Raw genomic sequence first — 19,080 nt, forward strand, 5'->3', positions numbered from 1 at the left:
TCTAGTCGGGAGTGGTGCTGACTGAAAACAGATGATTTGGAGCGATTCGCGCGCCATATGTTGGTCATTCTAAGGACTTATTGAACTACCCTCGTATTTTAACCACCGAAGGTGCCATAGTAAAGTTAAAACAAAGTTGAGAACTGAGAAAACACATATATTACACAAAAAATATTTCTGTACCTTATACCAGTGATGATCTAGATTTACTCAACGATAAACTGCTACCAATCCAAAAACAGATTGATAATGAGCAATTGCTGGAAGCAGGTAGAACATTAGATGATATCGATAATGTTTTAAACAGAGTCAAAAATGAACGTCGAACACGAACATGGACTGAAACCACCACAGAAACTCTTACATACTTAGGTTATGTTGCGTTAGTATTAATAACCTTATTCTCCATGTACAAATGCGGACTCAGCGATCTAGCACGAAAATGTCTGCCGAAAATCTGTTTCAACCTATTTTGTACAACTAATAACGTTAATAATAACACAGCCCCAACGCCAACTATTGTTACCTACGTTCCACAGGCTCCTTCTGCACATGAAATTGAAAACAGTGAGCCGTTAGTAGCACCTAAAGTTGTTAAATTGCGTTTTTCTGGAGCAAAACGAGTCTAACGAGGGGGTGTAATACTTCTACTTTACCACTCTCCCCTCTCGTTGATTCTAGCTAAGGGTAGTTCACCTACGACGTCTACACAAGGCCCTCGGGGCCTCAGTAGTCCTTGCGCCCTGTCTACGGACAGGTCATTCTGTATCTTTCGGTCAATAAACAAAAAGTATTCTTATATCAAGTATAAAAGAAGTATAATTCACTAGACCGTCACCAATAAAGATTCCTTGAAAAATATAAGGTTAGGATTCTATTAATTTTTGAACAGCAGAATAAAAAATTTTTTGAGCTAAGTTGTTTATTTTTCCAAATCCATGTTATTATAAATAAATAAACAAATTACTCAAATGAAGTAGAAAATGTATTTTTTACATAAAGTAAAAGACGTAACAGATAATAAAAATATTATCGACACGTAGGCTAATGCACAGTGGGGCGAAAAAGTACATGTAGACAAATTAACTTTTATTAGCCTACACTATTTATCCGATTAAAAAATTTTTAAAAATGAAACCCTATTCAATTTCAAAGAGATTTGTGTGCTCTAATTTTGTTCAAAGTTTTTGAACCATTTTTTTATTTGACAACAAAGTTACAGCTTTTTTTAAAAATCAGAAGTGCTATTCTTTTGAGATTTTTAGATTTATTGAAAAAGATCTTAAATTAGTGCAATGCCTGTCTCTCTGTTCCCTGAGAGAAGATCCTCTAGGCGCGCATATGGGTTGGTGTTTCTGGATGGAGGAGTGTCCTTACCCATTTATTTCACACGTAGTTTATTAAGTTCTCTTCTCAGTGGTCCCTTGGTCTTAATTTAATATTTATTATGTTCCTTGAGTTTCTTTCTAAAATAGTTTCAATGACTTTTACGAGATGTTAGCTATAGAAGAAAAGGACCTCACCGCACGTAGGGCTCGAGTTCGAGGGGTCTATGGTAGCTACTTGAGTTTTTCACTCAGTCGCTCTTTTTTGTAATTAAAAAGTTAAAAATTAATAATTAATAGTTCTGCAATCCCCGACTCAAAAGTAATATATTCAGAATGTTCAAATTATTCCGATTCCAACGATATGTAATTTGTCTATAAAGTTTAAAAATTGGGTAAGTAAGCAATATCAATTTGAATATTTAGCTAAACTTTCTGCGATTAAACTTCTTCAAATTTTCAACTTTCCTAGACAAGCAATGCATCATTGGAATCGGAAAAATTCGTGCATGCGGATTATGCTATTTTCAAATCACTAATTGCAAAGTCTAAATTCTGTACATTTCCTTACTTTGACCTCCTGTGGACCAAAGATCCCTGCTGGGGTAACTTTATCCACTCTGAGTTTGGCAAGCAAACAAACAAGTAGTACAAAACATAAAGCCAGTGACGTAAATCAATCAAAGAAAATAGTTTCTAATGAATTTGAAGAGGTTCACTCAGATTGGATGAAACATCTTAGCAAATCCCTTCTTCTTGACAAATTGAACAATAGGCTGCGCGAAGAAAACCAAAATTGGTCGTTCTAGAGCAGCGATTCCCAAACTGCTACCCTGGGTAGGGTGGCTGCCCGGCGGTAGGGGGATGGCGCCCCGGGCCGGGTAGCTCAATAGGCTCCACTTTGCCGCGTAACAAAATTGCAACAACTTTTTAAGTTATTAACCGATTTCTTTCTATCTTTTCCTAATGTTCTCGTCATAGACCAGAAAATCTAACGCTGCCTATACAAATTCACTAATAAATATTTAACTAAATTTTCCATTTTTCCTAATTTGAGGATGGCGGCCCTACCGCTCCCCAGAAAGACCGAAAAAAGTTTGAGAATCGCTGTTCTAGAGGATCTAATCTCAGGGAACAGAATATAGCAATAATTTACGGGGGGAGAATATATATAAAAATATGAGTTATCATGTTATATAAAAATTGATAAACGAAAGTTCTAGGGACTCGCAATATGTTAAGCTTATTGAAATCCATGGTTTTAGTACAACATGTGAAAGCAATTATTGTTTGATTACGAATAATTGAAAATACATACGATTTGTCCATTGTCTAAACAATTTTGTTGAACAAATTTACACTTTGTCTGCAGTTTTAAGTGCGGGTCCTCAATTTCTATTAATAGGATAAAGTAAATATGTTTTTACGACAAACCTTTTCTAAGATCCTTTGCACATTTACGACAACTGTTAATTATTTAAACAAATTTGATTTAAAAATGCATAAATTGGTTTCAGGGGTGTAGCGAGCGTGTGGGATGTCGGGGGTGAATATTGTCATAAATGCCGACTGAATAAGTGGAATTTGCCGACTGCGGCGATTTATTGTAAAAAAATAGGTCTCGTCTGTGGATAGAGATTTTACGCTGAAATCTAGCTTAAAATAAGCTTCTCGATTTACCGGTTTCATCTTAAAATTTGAACAGCCAATAATAATGATTAATGACTGAACAAAAGCGTCGGAATAATTACGAGCTTAATGAGAAAACATTGTTTAAACAAATAAAAATTGTTTATAAATAACCAAATATGTTAAGCAACAAGATCTACTCTCAGTATTCTTCAAATTTTTATAATTTATGCCGATAGATAAAAACTTTTCACAATTGAATAAAGAGCGGAATTTTTCAGATAAATGATGATTGTTGGAACAATTGAAAATTATTTGAAAATACAACTATATATTTTCATGATTTTGAGAACAGAAAATTGTTTAAGAAATGACTGAATATGTTAAAAGAAAGTTCTACTCTTTGTCATATTTCATAATTTTTCGTGATCAATCACATCACTCACAAAAAGTCGAATCTTTACATTTTATCGAGGATTTATCACTTTTTAAATTAGAAATTTAAACGATATAAACTGTAAAAGCTGCAGTGAACGGACGTTTTTTAACCTTCTTTTGAGCTAGAGTTCAGCTTAGAATCTGTATCCACAGCCGAGATATATATTTTGTACATTTTTAACTCTACTTGTTACGTCCTGGGATGTGTCGAGGTCACATGTCCTTCTTTACATGTCTTAGGACAAAGGGATGCAGGAGAATATTCTTTTTTTATAACAATTAATTAATGTCTATTGTTCCGTCTTGCATGACATTGTGTGTATGCATTTATGTTTGTATGTATGTATGTATGTATGTATGTATGTATGTATGTATGTATGTATGTATGCATGTATGAAAGTTATTGTGTTATGCTTATCCTATATATATCCTGAAATGTGTTTTAATCCTAATGTTAGTACAATTTCTCATTTTATTTGATGTGCTAACCTACTAGATTTTATATTTTATTTCTCTAAAATAATAGCAGATTCAAGGCTGAAACTTCAATCTGGATTTGCTTGGGTATTCCCCCTACCCTTCGAAGATGGCACAGACTTTCCCTTTTTTTTCTTTCCTGAACCTTTTTCAAAAATTAAAAATAGCATTGACCATTTTCTTTTGCCATACTCGACTCTAAAATCTGGACGAAATATCTTAGTTAAAGGATCCTAGAACCCTGTGTCTCTCCGCCTGCCTTCATAGCGTCCGCTGTGTGACAACATGGAAAATTTTTATCATTTAGCAAAAAATTGGTACATTTGGGCCTCTCCCTTTCCCTTCCTCCAAAGTAACCACCCTCAAATGCCCCTCCTGATTAGCCCTTGCCAATCTTCCAGGAGTGGGATAATTACTCATGTAACCCGGGTCTTGTCCTTTGCTGCGAATCGGCAGTTCAATTTTTTCTTCGGTATAGAGATAAGTTCTCCAACGATCGGGTAAAACAAACCGATTTTCGGTCCCGCAGTAATTTTCGGTTCAACCTTTTTCGATTCGTTACAGGCTGAAAAGACTGCGTTCCGAAATAACAGTATAATCCCGCTAATTAATGCCCACATATATCGGTTCGTGATTAAAAAATAAAAAAATTATTTTAAAACTAAATTTCGCTAAGTAATTTTTGCCCGATAAGTATCGGTAGTGATAGTGCCAAGTTTTGTACAACAACATCATAGTTCCAATTTCTGTACAATTTTGTTGATTATTTTTCTTCAACGATCTTCTGTCAACTGGTATGGTAATGTTTAATAAATTACATTAGAATTATTATTTTCTTTCTTCCTGTAATTATCCTTTTTTCCTTTTAAGTATTCGAATAGAATTAATAAGCCATATAACACACGTAACAAAATTCACGGCATCTAACGCAGGCCGTCACGTAACATACTAATTAAAATAATCATTAAATTAAAGAACAAATCTCCATTTGTTAAATACTTCTTACAGAATATTCCTGAATTTTTTCAAATTTTTGGTAAAATTTGTTGAACGTGTGGAGGAATTAAAAAGTCAACGTAGTGAAAGTTGAGGGTAATTTCTCCTGTGTTGTCACAGATTTCTGCCACTGAGAAGAAAATAAATTTTTTAAGAAAATCAAACTGACATCGTTTTACAAATATAACGTTGAAAAATGATTCTGCCTTAAATCAACTTTTTGCGATTTTTTCTTGCCGAGTAATAAGGCTTCAAAGATTTTTTCCCGACTGGTCATAGACATTCATAATTTTTCTACTTTCTTTATTGAATCTTTATTTGTTTTAAATACAACGGCTTGCGTCAAAATAAATGTGCTGTAGGTCAGAATTGATGAACTATTTTGCTTCATAATTCATAATTCAAAATTCAGTGATTCAATTTCACTGTTTTTCATTCGAAAAATAAAAATATTATTCACAGAAGCGGAAGAGCTTACTTTTCTAAGTAGGGACTAGACCATAGAATTATACACTAAAGTCCCGTAGGAAGTTTGCATTATAGAGAACAAGGTGGTCCAAGGGGGCGAGAGAGTGACGCTGCTGATCAGCGGAGCAACTCCACAACAACGCAGGAGTGTATAAAAAAGCGGTCAGTATCCTTGGCGGTTAATCCTGCCGTCTGCTTCAGTCATCTTCAATCACTGGCCGTCGATTTGCCGAATTTTATCTTTACATTTTCCCAAGATAGAAATAATAATTTTCTTCTATTTAAATCAAAAAGCGATGAATTAATTAGCATTTTTGGAAAATAAAAACCTTGAAAAATACCAAGTGACACATTTACAATAAAATGTCGATTTTTTAAAACAAGGAAATATATTGGTATGAAAATCCAAATTCACTTCTCATTCTTTAACATTTGTTGCCTAAAACTGATTTAAAATTGACGTTTTTATCTAAAAATACCGAAATTCCTTGTACGTTGCTTGACTTTATTAATGAAATATCCTGGAATTTCTGACTTTTAAAAGTTGGGGGTCTGGGGGGTGCCCCCCACTATGCCCCTGCTTGGTATTCAATGATAACAATGCGAATCCGAGCTCAAAATTTCTCCTGTACGTCAGGTTTTCAAGATATCCTGACCAAAAAGTGCAAAAAACGCGTTTTTTAACATTGTTTGAGGTTATGTAACCGAACAAGAAAAATGTCTACCACAAAAGCTAATATGGAATTTGAAAGAGCTAATTTTCCGCTTAAAAACCTACTTGGATTTATTAGGATATCTTTATTTTTCACTAAAATATTGTAATTTGAATTTTTTTATTTTAGCGTTTTAACCCATTAACGCTGAGGTGTTTAGATTTATACAACGCATTCTCTATTCCTGACGGTACGATATTTCTTCTTGAAAATATTAACTCAGGGGTTTTCGAGGGTGCCCTTTCTATTGCCGGTGTCAATTTTCTATTATAACCCCTAGAAGATCCAATATGGCGGCCATAATTTAGGACATTAAAAAAGAACAAAGGATCGCGCACAAAATACCAACAAAAAAGCGTGCAGTCGTTTGGAACCAAACTTCGCACATTGATAAAACAAAAGAAGACCGACTGCATGGAATGCTACTGCGCACTCTGTGTGCATTCTAATGTTCACATTCTCTGTATGTGCGCGCCGTTCTACGGCGCAGTCAGTCTTCGATCCCTAGCTGGCTTACTGAGCTGGCGACGTTTTTATGACGTGTTACGCGTAGGTGATGAAATTCGTTTTTTGCTACAAATCTTTCCGTGTTAAAGATCACGTTAGAGGGGCGGGCTAACGGTTGGATGCGTAGGTAATAAAATTCTTTTTGTATTTGAAATCGATCTAGCGGTTACATTTCTTGTCAATCGTGATTTTTGTATATAGTTAGGTAGGTTAGGTTAGGCGGGTTAGCCTGCTTATGATTTGGTAGGGGTGATTTCTGGGTTCAAGTGGATTAGCAGCTAGGTGGGTTAACCCACTTGTGGCATGGAACTTCATTATTCCAAGAAAAATATGCGACTAAACTTATTGTTCCCAGGGTCACGTGGGTTAGCATGCTTGTGGCTTGTTAGAGGTGGTTTCTACCCATAGAATACGGCTTCCGTAGAAATCAATAGACACGGGTTCCATATTTTTTATTGTTTTATCATTGTGCAAAGTTTGGTTCCAAACTACTGTACGATTTTTTTGTTGTTGTTTTGTGCGGGGTCCTTTGTTCTTTTTTAAAGCCCTAAATTATGGCCGTCATATTGGATCTTCTAGGGGTTATAACAAAAAACTGATACCGGCAATAGAAAGGGAACCCTCGAAAACCCCTGAGATAATATTTTGAAGAAAAAATATCGCACCATCAGCAATAGAGAATGCGTTGTATAAATCTGAACACCTCAGCGTCAATGGGTTAAAACGCACGTTTAGGTTAGGATATCTTGAAACCTGACGTTTGGTTTGATTTCTGGTTTTTGACTTTTGTCAAATTTGGTCGGCCTCTGTAATAGTTGAGTATACAAATTTATGATAAATAATATAAATATATCCTGTGATAATTGTCAATTCGGTTTCAACTTTCTGAAACAGTCCGCGAGTTAACTATTCATCTTGAATCAAGATTTCAATTTTTGGCTAGACATTGTTTCATAATATGAGTTTGAATTTACAGTGTTATCTTGGAGGTAAATTATATTACGATCTATTAAAGGCCGATCATATTTATTTATTTTTATGTAAAAAATATTAAAGTTGTTATTATTTAAAAAAACGTCAATGCCTAATAGAATGTTTGCGCGCAGACCTGCATTTTCGCGGCATGTCGATAAATAAATCGATTGCCAAACACTATTCTTTAATTTAATGTTTTTCTCTAAATGAAAGCTTACTGAATTTCAAAATGATTTGTGTGTATGGATTTTTGACATAAATCTAGTCCATTTTTTATTTAACAACAAAGTTTACATTTTATCGTTGTTTTTAAAGTTTCAGAAGTACCATTTTTAAGATCTTTAGATTTATAAAAAAATCTTGTATATATGTGTTTAAGCAATATAGAAATAATTTTCAGATTTAAAACAAAAATCATTACTTTATATAAAATTAATTTAAAATAAGTCATTTTTGGGGATTGGCAATGTTTAGCTCATTGAAATCCGGACTTTTTGTATACAATGTCAAAGAGATTAATATTTTATTACGATTAATTTAAAATAAATATTTTTCCCAATTGTTTAAACAATTTTTATACAAAAATTCACAATTGGACTATTTTCCAATGAACAGAATTTCCTAATTTACAAGCATAATTTATTATTTAAACAACCACCATAAACTAATTCAGAATTTGAGTTTTTTTTTCGGTATTTTTCAAATAAAAATTGTCGAAATAATTGGCAAGTAGCATCTAGTGTAAATTATTCGTAATAAACACTAATTTTCCACAAATTCATTACAAAATTCTAACTTCGGTAAAAAAATCGCCCAATTCCAAATGATGATTATCCTTGTGACATAATTTAAACAATTTTAAATAATAATATTTTTATTAATTTTACTAAAATTGATTAAAATATGATAGTGATTTTCAAAAAAAAGTAGTTAGTTGGGTTAACTATTCAGTTTATAACATATAGTACTCCTATTTTGTTAGTTGGGATTACAATTTACTTAGTTTCTGGTACTATTTGAATAGTCACTGGAAACTAATGAAATTGTTCTGTCAACTAATAAAATAAACGTAACATCTGTTACTAACTAAAATAATGATTTATTAATTATTATAATTATTAATTAATCATTAACTAAACTAAAAAACATTTTTGCAGTGTAAGGCTGATATTCCCTAGAAACGTCCCATAGACGTCCCGGATATCCCTGGGACAGACAAATTTCAACCTGGCTGGATATCCCGATCGGTTATCCCTGAGAGAACCTGGGACAAAATTGAATCAAATAGGTTATCCCGAGATATCCTATTGTTCTGAGGATGCAATAACAATGCTATCTTTGAAATGAATGTTCCAGCTTTAATTTGGTATGTTTGATTTTTTCCACTTGTTCATCATTTATAAATATTATGAATTCAAAAGCTTTTTATCCACCTCGTACTGGTTTCCTCTACATATGTGGAAGTGGATCGTGGATTTTATTTAAAAAAAGAAAGAAACATCCTTTGACGTCATCGAGTATAGAAATTGAATCGAAGCAATTTATCGAGATAGCAGGGGTCCCGGATTATTCCTGCAGAACAAGAAAGGAGGCGGCGTTACCTTTTGTCATGAGAGGCCGGGATGGTTGGGAGTAGCCTCGAGATCCATGTTCGTTGATCGCAGCCACGCGAAATTGATACCAATGGCCCCTTTTGAATCTACCCTCGAGGGTGGCATGGGGCTTAGTTGAAACATTGCGTAAGGCCCAGGAGGTCAGTCGATGCTCGAGATACCATGGGCCCAGAACATAACGTTCTTCTATGACGTACGAGACACGATTCCTTCCAAAAAAATCGTTTATCGGACGTCCTGGCTCGTTCCAACTGAGAATAATCAAATTGGTTTCTCGCTGTCGAATTCGCACATTTGATGGTATCGCTGGAAGACCTGTAAGGATATGTCTATTAATTAAGTAAGGATAAGGGGAGTCCAAAATAACTTACGAATCCTGAAATAGAGAAAGGGGAGGGGAGTGAAATGTAAATTCTTACGGAAGTTTCTTCTTTCTCATTAGTTCTGTAAAACATGGTAATTAAAACACTTGAAATTCTTTTAAAAAAACCTCAGATGCTTGAAATCCCTTTAAATCTTCAAAGTCCCGTTAAATCCCTTATGCTCTCAAATTCGTGGATATACATTTTAATCTTTTGAAACCTCTCAAAATCCTTTGAAATCCCGTGAAATCATCAAAACGCCTTAAAACCTCTTAAAATCCATTTAAATTCTTTAAAAACTTTGAAAATATTTTGAAATTCCTAGACTATCTTTTAAATCTTTGGAATAGTCTCAAATCTTTGAAATTCCATGAGCAGGACTTCTTTAAAAATATTTCAAAATGCTATGTTCAAAGAAATGTGTCTTGAGGAGCGAGATAATAATTAACTTGACTTTTTGTCAATCCTGGTATCCTAAGGCTTTTCAAGTCGCAAAATATCAATCTGCAGTAAAAATTTGGAACTCCAAAATGGTTGATCCGATATGGCTATTTGAAATTGAAAAATCGTAAGATCGATGAATTGTTGTGAAACGTCATATCTGGTGTTTTTTTGGGTTGAAGAATACGAAACCATATTTAAAATAAAAAAAATCTAAATGGCTGTTTCAGTATATTGACTCAAAATTCCTTCAGTATCTCTTGAAATTCCTTAGAATACTGTAAAATCCATTAAATTTTTTTAGCATTTCTTCAAATTCCTCGAAAGTATTTCAAATATTACATAACATTCGAAAATCCTTTGTTATTACCTTGAATCTGGTTGATTTTCACGAAAGACCCTTAAATTCAAGTATAGACTTTCGAATCTTTTGTAAATTCTTAACATTTTTTGAAATGCCATGAAATAATTTAAAAATCTTAAAATTCTTTAAAAACCTTGAAAATCTTTTGAAATTCCTTGTAATCTCTTAAAATATTTGATAATATTACGAAATCCTATAAAATACCCTTAAGTCTTTTGAAATTTGTCTAAATCGTCTAAAATCCATGGATATACTCGTACTTTGGAATGTTTTGAAATGTCATAAAATCCTTAGAAATCCGTGAAATCATCATAACCCATTTCAACATCTTAAAATCCTTTATATTTTCTTTAAAAGTTCTAGAATTATTTTCTAATATTTTGAAATCTCTTTAAATTTTCGAAATCCCTTTAAAATCCTTTAACATCGTTCAAAATGTGTGAAAATATTTTAGTATCTCTTAAAATTCTTTAAAATCTCCTGATTTATTTTAAAATATTTTTAAATCTCTTTAAATCTCTCTAAATGATTTAAAAACGATTTCATTCTGCAAATAATCGTTCTTAATTCCTTAAGATTCCTCAAGTCCGTCAAATTTCGTTAGTATCTATTGGAATCTTTTGAAAGTCCGTGAAATCGCTCAAAATCTGATTAGGGGGGTAACTTTTACAAATTCTTACGATAAGAGGAAAGTGGAATATAATTTTTTTAAATCGTTATTTAATTAATTAACGTTCCTAAATAAAATTTTATAAATGGAATTTTATGAGCACAATGTATTCATTTTTCGAGAGGCTTATCACTACTGGATTCAGATGAAATCAAAACATAGATTTCAGCACAATTAAAAATAATACCTAGAAAGTGTATCTTAATTTAAGAAAGCATAGAATTAATAATTTTTACATTCACATATCAAAATCTTCAAATTAAGATACATCTTTTCTAGATATTTCTTTGAAATTCAACTAAACTAAACAAATTTTCCTTTTTACCTGACTTAATAATGTATTTACTCGAATTCAGCTAAATCCAACTTGAATACGGACAACTGATGTGACCTTAAATTCAGTTGATTTCGTCTAGAATCCAATGAACCTTTGTTGAATTCCATCAAATTCAAGTATATTCCCTTTAATTCTGTTACATTCTCTTTAATTCAGTTCGAATTTCTTTGCATGTGGCCGATTTCCTTTGAAATTAAATTTAACTGAATTCGGTAAAATCAGCTGCAATATATAATTTATATTAAATTTAGTCGAATATCGTTCAATTTAAAAAATTTTCAAAATGAGCTGAATTTTAATTTTTAAAATGAGTTTCCTTTAGTCTTGAATTCCGTAGAAATAATCTTGAATACAATCAAATTATTTCTACTTTTTCCTTCAAAGTTGACCAAGAAACCGAAACTCTGAGAACGGAAATTCGATAAAAAAAAAACGATATCGAGATATATGGCTTAACGTTTCTGTTTGTTGAAATTTTTAGAGGAAAATTGGAGACACAATATTAACAAGACAATTCGTGCAAAACAATTTTATTTGAATAAAAGGTCTCAACCATATTGGAAAAGTAAAAATAGGCTATGCCATGCTCTCTCTCATTTCTTTTTCATTTCTCCGTCTTTTTTATGCTACTTTGGGATCAACATGTTTGAGACGACTTTATAACTTCTCATTAGAGTATTCTTTATAGTTTATAGTATACTACCAGTTAATATTAATGTCAGATGCTTAATATTAGTCATGTATGTAAATATGAGATTGAAGTTTCTTATCATAATGGTATTTACATTTTAGTTCTGTTTTTACCTTCAAATAAATTTTCAATCTGTTTTATAAGTGCCAATCCTTAATATTTAAAAAATCTCTAATGTAGTTTTATAATTGCTCAAAATGGCAATGATCATAATTTAATAATACAATTATTTGGTATAAAAATTTGATGAAACTATCAAAAGCTTTGTTGTATCTTAAAAGATCTCTTTTTTAATTCATTTCATTATTACCCTATTGCTTTATGTATATTATTCACATAACTTGTCTCTTTCTCTGGTTCCTATCATTATATAAGACTTTTACATCGACCAGATCGAACTCATGGTCATGTGTGATTCTATGTTTTGAAAGAACGCTATGATATTTCATATTTCTATAAAAATCATTTTCATTTTCATCTCTCCTTATCCCTAGCGGTCTTCTAGTTTAACCTATACTTACTTACAACTTCTTACATTTTATTTTATGAATTGCAGTTTGCTTTCCCATGTCGGGTCACAATTTTTAGTTCAATTAAGCCAAACTCTCGCTCTGAGTCTAGTGTCGGGAGTTGCCTTCAAATAACCTTGGACTGATTTCGGGGGGATCGAAACGTGAACAGTGAGAGCCACCTGACTCGCTTCCAATTAGAATATACATATATCTAATGTCGCAACCGGCCTCCCCCTGCTCCCCTGTGAAACTGAGGAGCTAGCAGTTCTAGGAAGACTGAGAACGAAGTGACTGAAAGCGAGAGTTTGGTGTATTTTTAAATGGCATGTTATAAATTGTATGTTAACTCATTTTCCCTAGTAATGATCTCAAAACTTTTGAAGTTTTTTCGAAATAGGGTAAAACATTCGTGTTGGACTAATTGAAATCTGTTATCTCTTTGTTGCTTCGACTGTTGTCTTCTTGAATTATCTGATGAACTCTATTAACCATATTTTTGTAGCCGCAATTTTTATTTTAATCGGATAATTTAAAAGAAAACTTAAAATGCGTCCAGAAAATTATGGCTTTCTATACCAGCTACAAATTTTACCATTACTTGTTTGAATTAAATTTATTTTTAACAATTTAGTTTATTTTATTTTTCAAATTTCAAATTGAATAGCATATTTGGATGTATGGTATACTGTTAAAAGCATTTAATAATATATCAAATGTACTTGCTCCTACACAAAGAAAAGAATCATTAACATATCTCGCATGAAAAAGTCATTGAAATTCTACTTTTTTAATTTGTCATTCTCTAGATTTGTCATGTTATTCAAAACTATATTCCCTAAGCTTTTCATGCCAATTTCAGCTATAATAGGTGTAAAAACAGATCTTGTTAATTTTCCAAATTTTTATTTCTACAATTGACCATTAAATTGAAAATAAATAGAATGAAAAAGAGAGTCGATTGCTTCATTAAATTTTTTATGTGGAATTTTATTGTGTTGCTTTATGCACACCTATCTTTTTTTAATGAATTCTTTTACTTTATCTAAATGAACATAAGGGAACATTGAAATTACATCAAAAGAAGCTAAATTATAAACTTAAGGAATCGCAATTCATACATTAAGTTTAAGAAAAAGTGCACTATTTTTTACTGTGTTTTTTGAGATTCTTATTGATTTTATAATGATGTTCCTAACTAATTCTTTTAATATTCTTTGGCTAAAACCTATTTTGTTGATATGGCAAATCTTAAAGGGTAATCAATTTTATGTACTTTAAACACACCATAGGTTGAAGAGAGACCTGTATTCACAGAAGCTATCACATTTATCAACGCTACCAAGATATCCATTTAATCTAAATTTATTAAAAATATTACGAGTACCTTTTTGCAGTTTTTTAAGAGGGTTATTTTCAATTAGTTAAAAATTATTTCGGTCATCAAGAATTGCCATTTTCTATATATTCACTTTTCAAAATGACTATTTTAATATTTCCTTTATCCGCCCATATTCTCTGGAGATCAGGATTTTTCTTTAGTACCTTTTTGTTCACAAATAATTATTTTTGTCACAAATTGTCTTGTTGAAATTGTGTCTAATTTTCCTCTAAACTATTTCTACTTAAATTGGCTTGCTATGACAAAAGCAGGTCTTTGCGGAAAAAAAAGTTTTCAATAATTTTAAGAATTGAAATTTTATTATCACACATGTCTTAGAAAATAAAAAAAGATTCCTTTTTACAAATAAGTGAAAAACTTAGAAAAAATAGTTGTCCAAAATAATTTTTTGTAATTGAATTTTTTCATACAGTGTTTTTTTTTGTACTTACTGAAATGGTGGAATTTTAATAGATAATGGCTTATTTTTTTAGATAAAATATGATACTCATTTGCCTAAAAATATTTTCTTTACAAAAATTGTTCACGAAAATTATTCTATCAATTTCAGCTAAAGAAATACTTACTTTCAAAATTAGAGATAGAGTTGTAGAGAATGTATTTCCGAAGAAGATAAGGCACCATTTATTAAGATTCAACTATTTCCTAAGAAGTGATGAGAATCTATAGTAATGTAAAATGAAAATGTAAAAAAACTTATTATTTATTCTTAAAATCGTAGAAAAACTATTTTTTCATAGATCTGATTTTTAGCACGACAAATACTTTAAATTAATCGGATTCTGTTGAATTAACTTGCTTTTTCTTAAACCCGCTTTAATTCAATTAAAATGTAGACTAAAAATAAGACTTTAATCAGATGACTTTATTGGACTAATAATAAATGAATTTCTATCAAGTCTGATTTGAAACATTTTTGGCATAACTTACTTCTTATCAATTCTATTTTTTAATGACTTTCTACAAAAAGTCTGATTTTAAAGACGACTTATAATGTTCGATTTTTTAAATTACTTTTATTTAACCCATTTCAATTTCCCTTAAAATATTTTTGTTCATTGAAAAATGCTGACAGAAAACTTCCCCCTAAAATGATTTGAACTTACTTATTAAGAGTCTTATGTACGAGATGTGTTCAAAAAATAAGGTGACTTTATGGTTTTCTCAAAAAATATTAATTTATTCCTCAATATTTATGTTGTCCCCTTCAAAGTAATCCCCCTCAGATATAATATACTTGTACCAACGCTTTATCCAATCATCGAAGCACTTCTGATAATCATTTTGTTGTATAGCCTTGAGTTCTTTCAGCGATGCAGTTTTTCTCTCCTCAATCGTTGAAAATCGATGTCCTTTCATGGGTCTCTTCAGTTTTGGTTAAAGAAAAAAGTCACTGGGGGTCAAATTCGGTGAATATGGAGGCTGAAGCATGACTGTGGTGCTGTTTTTGGTCAGAAAATCTTTCACAAGCAACGATGAATGAGCAGGTGCATTATCGTGATGCAAAAGCCACGAATTGTTTTTCCAAAGTTCCGGACGTTTTTTGCGTATCGCCTATCGCAAACGGCGCATAACTTGAAGGTAATACTCCTTATTGACCTTGTGGTAAGAATTCCTGATGCACTACGCCACGATAATCAAAGAAGACAGTGAGCAAAACCTTCACAGTTGACCGAACTTGACGTGCTTTTTTCGGTCTTCGAGACTCAGGATGCTTCCACTGAGACGATTGGGCTTTAGTTTCGACGTCATAACCATATACCCACGATTCATCCCCAGTTATAACCCTTTTGAGAAAATCAGGATCATTATTGACTTCATTCAACATCTCCTGAGCGATGGTCAGGCGATGGATCTTTTGATCAAAATTAAGCAGTTTTGGAACAAATTTCGCTGACACAAGTCTCATGTCCAAAACGCCCGAAAAGATAGCATGGCATGAGCCAACCGATATGCCAACATCTTCAGTAACTTCTCTGATGGTAATTCGGCGATTTTTCAACACCACTTCTTCTACTGCTTGAACGTTTTCATTTGTTGTTGACGTGCTGGGACGTACAGAGCGAGGTTCGTCTTCGACATCCTCTTGGCCTTCTTGGAACAGCTTGTACCACTTATACACATTTTTCTTACTCAGAGTAGACTCACCGTATACAACTGTCAACATTTCAAGAGGTTTAGAGCACTGGATTCCATTTTTCACACAAAATTTAATGCAAACTCTTTGCTCCATTTTTTTCGAAAGAGGAAAATCGCCGAGCACACCAAACCCTTCTAACCTTTTACGCCTCTGCCAGAAAAACAGCACGAGCTATATAGTCAAAACTGTGAACATGTGATCGTGACGAGTGTACCAACACAACAAAACAAAAAATTTAAAACTTGAATGTACGTAGCCCGCGAAAATTGAAAAGTCACCTTACTTTTTGAACACTCTTCGTATGCCCAACGTGCGCTCATCTTTCTAAAAATTAATCTTCTTTAATGGTTATTACATGTTTGATCAGAAATTTCATATGAAAAAGTCGATTTGAGGCAACTGCGTGACATGTTACGGAATAGGATAAGGATGAGAAGCTTGAAATCGATAAGCCTTACTCGTTGGAGAGATAAATGAATTATGAAATTAATGGAAATTTATATTTACAACTTTCAAACAGAGTGCAAATTAATTCTTACCAGCCCATTTTTCCAAACCAGTAGGGTACATACAGTTGATTCCACATTCGTTTTCGCAACATTTAGCTAGGCTGGGACACTCAAAATCTTCTTCGCAGGCTCGCAGACAAGCAGCTTCAAAAATCGTCATTTTTTTTTTTCCAGGACAGTGACCTGATTTAGTGTAGTTTGATTCTAGGCAGGCTTGAATACACTAGAATAGAATTTTACGATCTTTTGCACATTAGTCTCGAATAAAAAATATAGACAAAACATCTTTGGAAAATTGGGCATAGTATTATCGTATCACCCATTCCAGCTTTTCTTTAACATCACTTACGGAAAAAGTGGATCGTTAAAAGAACTCCCTAAACCAGTATATTTAACTATCTTAAATTGAAGCGCAGCTTTTCGTCGGTGAATTTGGTTAAAGTTAATAAGATAAGAATATTATTTGAGAAGAAAAAAATGCGTAAAGGAAAATTCGCCTTGCTCTGTTCAATAATTTCTTTTAATGTTTCGTGCCTCCATTTCACATTAAAAATATATTCTTGGCGCCAATTTAAGTTTCAAATAATCTTCAACTTGGTGAGAAATTCTTAAAATTAGAATATCGTTTACTCAGTGATATCTCTTTAATAAAAGCCATAGAATACAAATAAAATATTAAATACTATTGTTTTTAGCAATTTTATCTTATAATAGAAATATAAAGTCTTAGCATCGTCACAAAATTTCCACTCTTAATCTAATTTTTAATTTCAGTCAGGTAAATAATTAATTATAGTATATATTAATTATTGTTAATAAAATTCAATTTGAATAATGCTAGAGAGTTGCGTTTTTCTGAAACTTTCAACTATTTGTCTACTTTTCACTTGGAGTAAGTTTATAGTGAATCAAATTTAGCAGAAACAATTATTTAAACAAATTATTATTGCTTTTGTAACCATCTTTTCTTTTATTATTGCTATATTGTTGCGGTTTCTTCTGAGATTATCATTTTTGCAATAAGCGAGTCGAAATACGTAAGTACCTAGTTTCAAATAAATCGAAGGTAAGTAATTTTCAGAGCTGCCCCCTGTATTATTAGTAATTTATATGCAATATTATAAAATTATTTGGATTTTAATTTTTAAACAGTAGGTACGTATATAAAAATGTTTCCGTATTATTAAAAATTCAGAGATGAAAAATTTTTTTGGAACAGATTTCTGAATTTTATTCGATAGTTATCTAATTTCATTGAAAACGTAACATTTATTGACATACGTAATATAAAATAACTAAAAAATAGTTTTAGTGACGTAATGATATATCAAATGTTCAACCAAAATCAATATTTAAGGATTGAATAGTGATTTAAAATCGAACTTAGTCGGAAAAAAAACTTTCTCCCGAGATGTGGAAATGCTGAATTAGATTAATTACTGTTTGATACCAAAAAAAAATGGTTGGGTTCCGAAAAATTAAAAATTAAAGATCGTGACAGCACAGTAGTATGATAGACTTTTTTTTAACTAAAGATCCGGAAAAATAAGGAAATATTTTTTCATTTAATGATCATAATAAAAATAATTATTATTATTGCACCATTAAGCCATTTCCCTTCCGGGGTAGGCATGATTCACTCGATGGGGAAGGGAGTAATGTGAGGAAGGGATGTAGAATTTTCAAACTGATGCAGAATTCTCGTGTTATTTATTTAAATAAAACGTTCATTACGCAACTCTGCTCCGACCTAGGTTGATGATCAACCTCTCTAGCAATTGCCCCCAGTGAAGATCCTCACAAAGTCATCATGTAAGGTTCCCCATTTGGGTCCATTAGTATACAAGCTCTTTTGTTTCAGGCGTCCTTCACTCTACTGACATATTTTTATAAACTATTTGCCGCCATACTTTTCTTTCCCGGAATACTTCTCTGGCTTATTTTACGTCCATGCATTTTTTTACAGACTCTCGTGTTTCTATGGCTTCTTATGTCTCTTCTAACTAGTGTTACATTCACATATTCTCACTCTAGGCACGCTGCCATTTACTTGATCTTGATACAATTGTTTCGTTAGTCGTTCATTTGGCATTCTCTTAACATGCCCGAACAATCTGAAACGATTTCTTTCCTATGTATCTACTGGCGTGTATTCTGCACCACCATTCTTTGAGAATCATTAAAAAATTTTAAAAAAGAATTAAAAAATTTACTTGCTTACACTTCCATTTTTCACAGAATTTTCGTTTAACTACCTCTTAAAAATTAACATTCATTCACACCTTATATTTAATCCGCTCGCTTTTATTACCTAGCCTTCCTTGCTTCGCCTAGCCTCGCACGCTTGTCGCTATTTTCTCGCAATGCCTCGCATTGATAGCCTCTGCCACCTATCCTATTTACAATCTTACCTTCTCCATTCCTCTTCCTCCTTCCTTCTCTTCTTCTCCATCTTACCCAACACCTCCTTCACCCATGTTAATGCACTTTTGTCCCCCCCTTTCATGCAACAAT

The 19,080-nt window shown here is 32.3% G+C and overlaps 1 protein-coding gene across 1 annotated transcript in view; it reads right to left on the reverse strand.

Annotated features, from left to right (window-relative positions):
* Positions 1-19,080, reverse strand: part of LOC117170991 (anosmin-1) — a 109,434-nt gene that overhangs the window by 39,996 nt on the left and 50,358 nt on the right. The window contains exons 3-4 of the mRNA XM_033358035.1: positions 16,597-16,789; positions 9,130-9,456 (exon numbers count right to left, since the gene is read on the reverse strand). Of these exons, the coding sequence (XP_033213926.1) occupies positions 9,130-9,456; positions 16,597-16,789 (520 nt within the window). The remainder of the gene's footprint in view (positions 1-9,129; positions 9,457-16,596; positions 16,790-19,080) is intronic.

Source organism: Belonocnema kinseyi, chromosome 4 (assembly GCF_010883055.1).
Source record: "Belonocnema kinseyi isolate 2016_QV_RU_SX_M_011 chromosome 4, B_treatae_v1, whole genome shotgun sequence".
Taxonomy (NCBI): domain Eukaryota; kingdom Metazoa; phylum Arthropoda; class Insecta; order Hymenoptera; family Cynipidae; genus Belonocnema; species Belonocnema kinseyi.